General features: G+C 44.2%; 1 protein-coding gene across 1 annotated transcript in view; it reads right to left on the bottom strand.

Moving 5' to 3' along the window:
- The window catches only part of LOC125486198 (transient receptor potential cation channel subfamily V member 1-like), a 10293-nt gene that overhangs the window by 1629 nt on the left and 4872 nt on the right, over positions 1-3792 (bottom strand). The window contains exons 4-5 of the mRNA XM_048612783.1: positions 3326-3453; positions 501-619 (exon numbers count right to left, since the gene is read on the bottom strand). Of these exons, the coding sequence (XP_048468740.1) occupies positions 501-619; positions 3326-3453 (247 nt within the window). The remainder of the gene's footprint in view (positions 1-500; positions 620-3325; positions 3454-3792) is intronic.

Genomic DNA, 3792 nt, shown 5'->3' with positions numbered 1-3792 from the left:
CCCCTTCCCTCTGGTACAGTTACTCTATCAGAGCCCCTTCCCTCTGGTACAGTTACACCATCAGAGCCTCTTCCCTCTGGTACAGTTACACCATCAGAGCCCCTTCCCTCTGGTACAGTTACTCTATCAAAGCTTCTCACTGCCTGAGATTGTGATGAATACAGAATCCTAGCTGGTAACCTGCCACTTCTGTTAATGTAAGCTGGATAAACACTTAGGGAGAGGCGATTAGGGGAAATGGTGACAGGATGAGATGGAGAGAGGCTGGGAGAAGACCTACGAGATCAGAAACACTGTGACAATCATGTTCGCAGCTCTGCTGCACATTCAGTCTCATTCTATCTGAGTGCTGGGCGGGGGGGAAGCGAAAGACTTAACCAATGAATGCACAGTACACGGAGGGCCTTAAGGAGTAGGAGTGGTCGGAACATTGATCCATCATCCTAACAGTGCGGTTGGGAATTTATGATATTCCGATATAAAACAGCTTGTTTGCTTACCTCGGCGAGGTCTTCGCCCTCTGCTCCCTGTTTTCTGTCTGATGATTTCAGAGTTTCCTGGTTCCTCGTTGATGAGCCCAAGGTTTGTGTTCCATTTTGTCCAGTTGACCTCATCGACCCTGTGCAGGATGGTGTGGGACAGTGTCCTATCATTGCTGACATTCCATCTCTCTTCCTCCCTCCCTCCCCAGCACCACAATGAACTGCAAACTGTGAAGGTCGGTGTCAGTTGTACTCAACATATAAGCAATTCTAAATATAATGACAATGTGATTACACACTGCTGTTGATTACTTGTTGGGGGTGGATCAAAGGATCCTTTAAGAACGAATACTAATCCCAGAAGATGACTATTAAAAGATTTACAGTTCTGTCGTATTGTTTGAAACTGACTTTGATAGAACTTTGTTTTGGCTTTTGTATTAATTCATTTATGGGATGTGGGCATCGCTGGCTGGACCCAGCATTTATTCCCCATCCCTAGTTGCCCCTTGGGAAGGTGGTGGTGAGCTGCCTTCTTGAACCGCTGCAGTCCATGTGCTGTGGGTTGACCCACAATGCCCTTAGGGATGGAATGCCAGGATTTTGACCCAGCATAGTGAAAGAATGGCAATATATTTCCAAGTCGGGATGGTGAGTTGTCTGGAAGGGAACTTGTAGGTGATGGTGTTCCCATGTATCTGCTGCCCTTGTCCTTATAGATGGAAGTGGTTGTGGGTTTGAAAGTTGCTGCCTGAGGATCTTTGGTGAATTTCTTCAGTGCATCTTGTAGATAGTAGCAGCAGTGTGTACTGAGTGTTGGTGGTGGAGGGAGTGGATGTTTGTGGATGTGGTGCCAATCAAGCGGGCTGTTTTATCTTGGATGGTGTCAAGTTTCTTGAGTGTTATTGGAGCTACACCCATCCAGGCAAGTGGGGAGTATTCCATCACAGTGCAAGGGTTATGGAGTCAAGCTGAAAATTGGAGTTAAGTTACAGATCAGCCATGATTTAACTGAATGTCAGAATAGATTCACGCTCCTTTAAGAAAGTAGAACTTGTATTGATATAAAAACCAAAAGAACTGAGGATACTGTAGATCAGGAACAATAACAGAAGTTGCTGGAAAAGCTCAGCAGGTCTGGCGGCATCTGTGAAGAAAAATCAGAGTTAACGTTTCTGGTCGAGTGACCCTTCCTCAGAACAGACCCAAAATATTAACTCTGATTTTTCTTCACAGGCATTGCCAGACCTGCTGAGCTTTTCCAGCAACTTCTGCTTTTGTTCCTTGCGTTGATGACCTCAGGATGTTCCAAAATGCTTTACTGCTCACTCATACTTTTGAAGTGTAGTCACTGCTAACGTAGGGAAGGGGGCAGCCAATTTGTTCACAGAAAGCTCCTACAAACAGCAGGATGACGATGACCAGAGAACCTACTACCTTGTTAATGTTGACAAAAGGATAAATCTGGACCCGGTCAGCAGGGAGAACACACCTGCTTCTCTTTGAAATAGTGCGACATAATCCTTTACAAACTCTCAAAGGCCAAATTGGGGCCTCAGTTTAACATCTTGTGTAAAAGAAGGCATTTCTGACAGTGCATCACTCCTCTCATTAATCCAGGATTAATCCAGTTAAATCATGAACAAACATTTTACTCTGAAGTGAGAGTCTGACCAAATCAGCCACTGCCAACCCACTAACACATTCAGGACTGAATCATTCGGGACACTGAGGAGTTTCTCAGGCTTGAAGTTAATTTTGCAGCAGAATGTGGATCTCCCCAGCAAGACAAAATGATCAATTTAGGGAATTCTTTACAAAGTGAGTTCAGAAATGAAAAATGGCAGATGGAGTTCAATCTAGGTAAATTTGAGGTATTGCACTTTGGTAAAACAAACAAGGCTAGGGCTTATACAATTAATGGTAGGGCCTTGGTAATGTTGTAGAACAGAGGGACCTAGGGGTGCAGGTACATAATTCTTTGAAGTTTGTGTCATATAAAAACAGGAAGGTTAAAAAGGCATTTGGCGTACTTACCTTTATTGCTCAATCCTTTGAGCAGAGGAGTTGGGACATCATGTTGAAGTTGTACAGGACTTTGGTGAGGCCTCTTCTGGAATACTGTGTCCAGTTGTGGTCGCCCAGTTATAGGAAGGCTAATATTAAGCTTGGTAGGGTTCAGAAGAGATTTATCAGAGTGTTGCTGGGTATGGAAGGTTGGAGTTATAAAGAAAGGCTGGATAGGCTGGGACTTTTTTCACTGGAGCATAGGAGGTTCACAGGTGACCTTATAGAAATTTATAAAATAATGAGGGGTATAGATAGAGTCAGTGGTAGCTGTCTTTCCTCTAGGATGGGGGATTTCAAGACAAGGGTGTATATTTTCAAAGTGAGAGGAGAGAGACTTAAAAAAAGACACGAGGAGCAAACTTTTTGCACAGAGGGTGGTTCACGTGTGGAATGAACTTCCTGAGGAAGTGGTGAATGTGGGGACAATTACAACATTTTAAAGACATTTGGATAAGTACATGAATTGGAAAGGTTTGGAGGGATGTGGGCCAGGAGCAGGCAGGTGGGAAAAATTTGGTTTGGGATTAGGTTTGGCATGGCCTGGTTAAATCGAAGGGTGTGTTTCCATGCTTTTATGATTCTATGAATTAGCTTGTGATAATTGTAGCCAGTTTGGACCACAGATGACATTAAAGTCTTGCTCCAGATGATGAAGTGCTTCCTCACAGACCACCATTTGGAGCCTGCCAAGTGATAGCAATTGTTGTGGTCTGCACTAAAGCGTTTGGAGTGAAAGTTGGAATTTCTTGCCACATAGCTTGATTCCAGCCTACCTGAAGCACCATCTCAGGTCTTCTGTTCCATCAGAGAGCAGGCCCACAGTGACAGGCTCCCCTGAACGAAACCTGGCTCTCAGACACCGAGGAAGACTTTTCTCCAAATCCAGAGTTGTAATAGCTCGCTAGAAAAAATGTCAGATGTGACGGGGAAGGTACAGAAAAATTAAATGCACATTATTGGTCTAAACTTGCAACCACACCAGTGAGGTCATAATAGCTTCAGAGATATGGAAAAGACAAATTAGAACCATTTCTTTGTGACTTGGATTGAGCCAACAATTGGTTCTTTACTCTGTATGTAACCATGTGCTGTCCCTGTTCTGGGAGACATTAATGGAGACAGTGTAAAGGGAGCTTTACTCTGTATCTGAGCCCACCCTATCCCTGTCCTGGGTGTGTTTGATGGGGGATAATGTAGAGGGAGCTTTACCCTGTAACTAACCCTGTGTTGGCCCTGTCCT

This window comes from Rhincodon typus, chromosome 26 (genome assembly GCF_021869965.1).
Source record: "Rhincodon typus isolate 14 chromosome 26, sRhiTyp1.1, whole genome shotgun sequence".
NCBI classification, from domain to species: domain Eukaryota; kingdom Metazoa; phylum Chordata; class Chondrichthyes; order Orectolobiformes; family Rhincodontidae; genus Rhincodon; species Rhincodon typus.
Note: the sequence above shows the minus strand (reverse complement) of the source record. Positions and strands in the feature narration are given on the sequence as shown.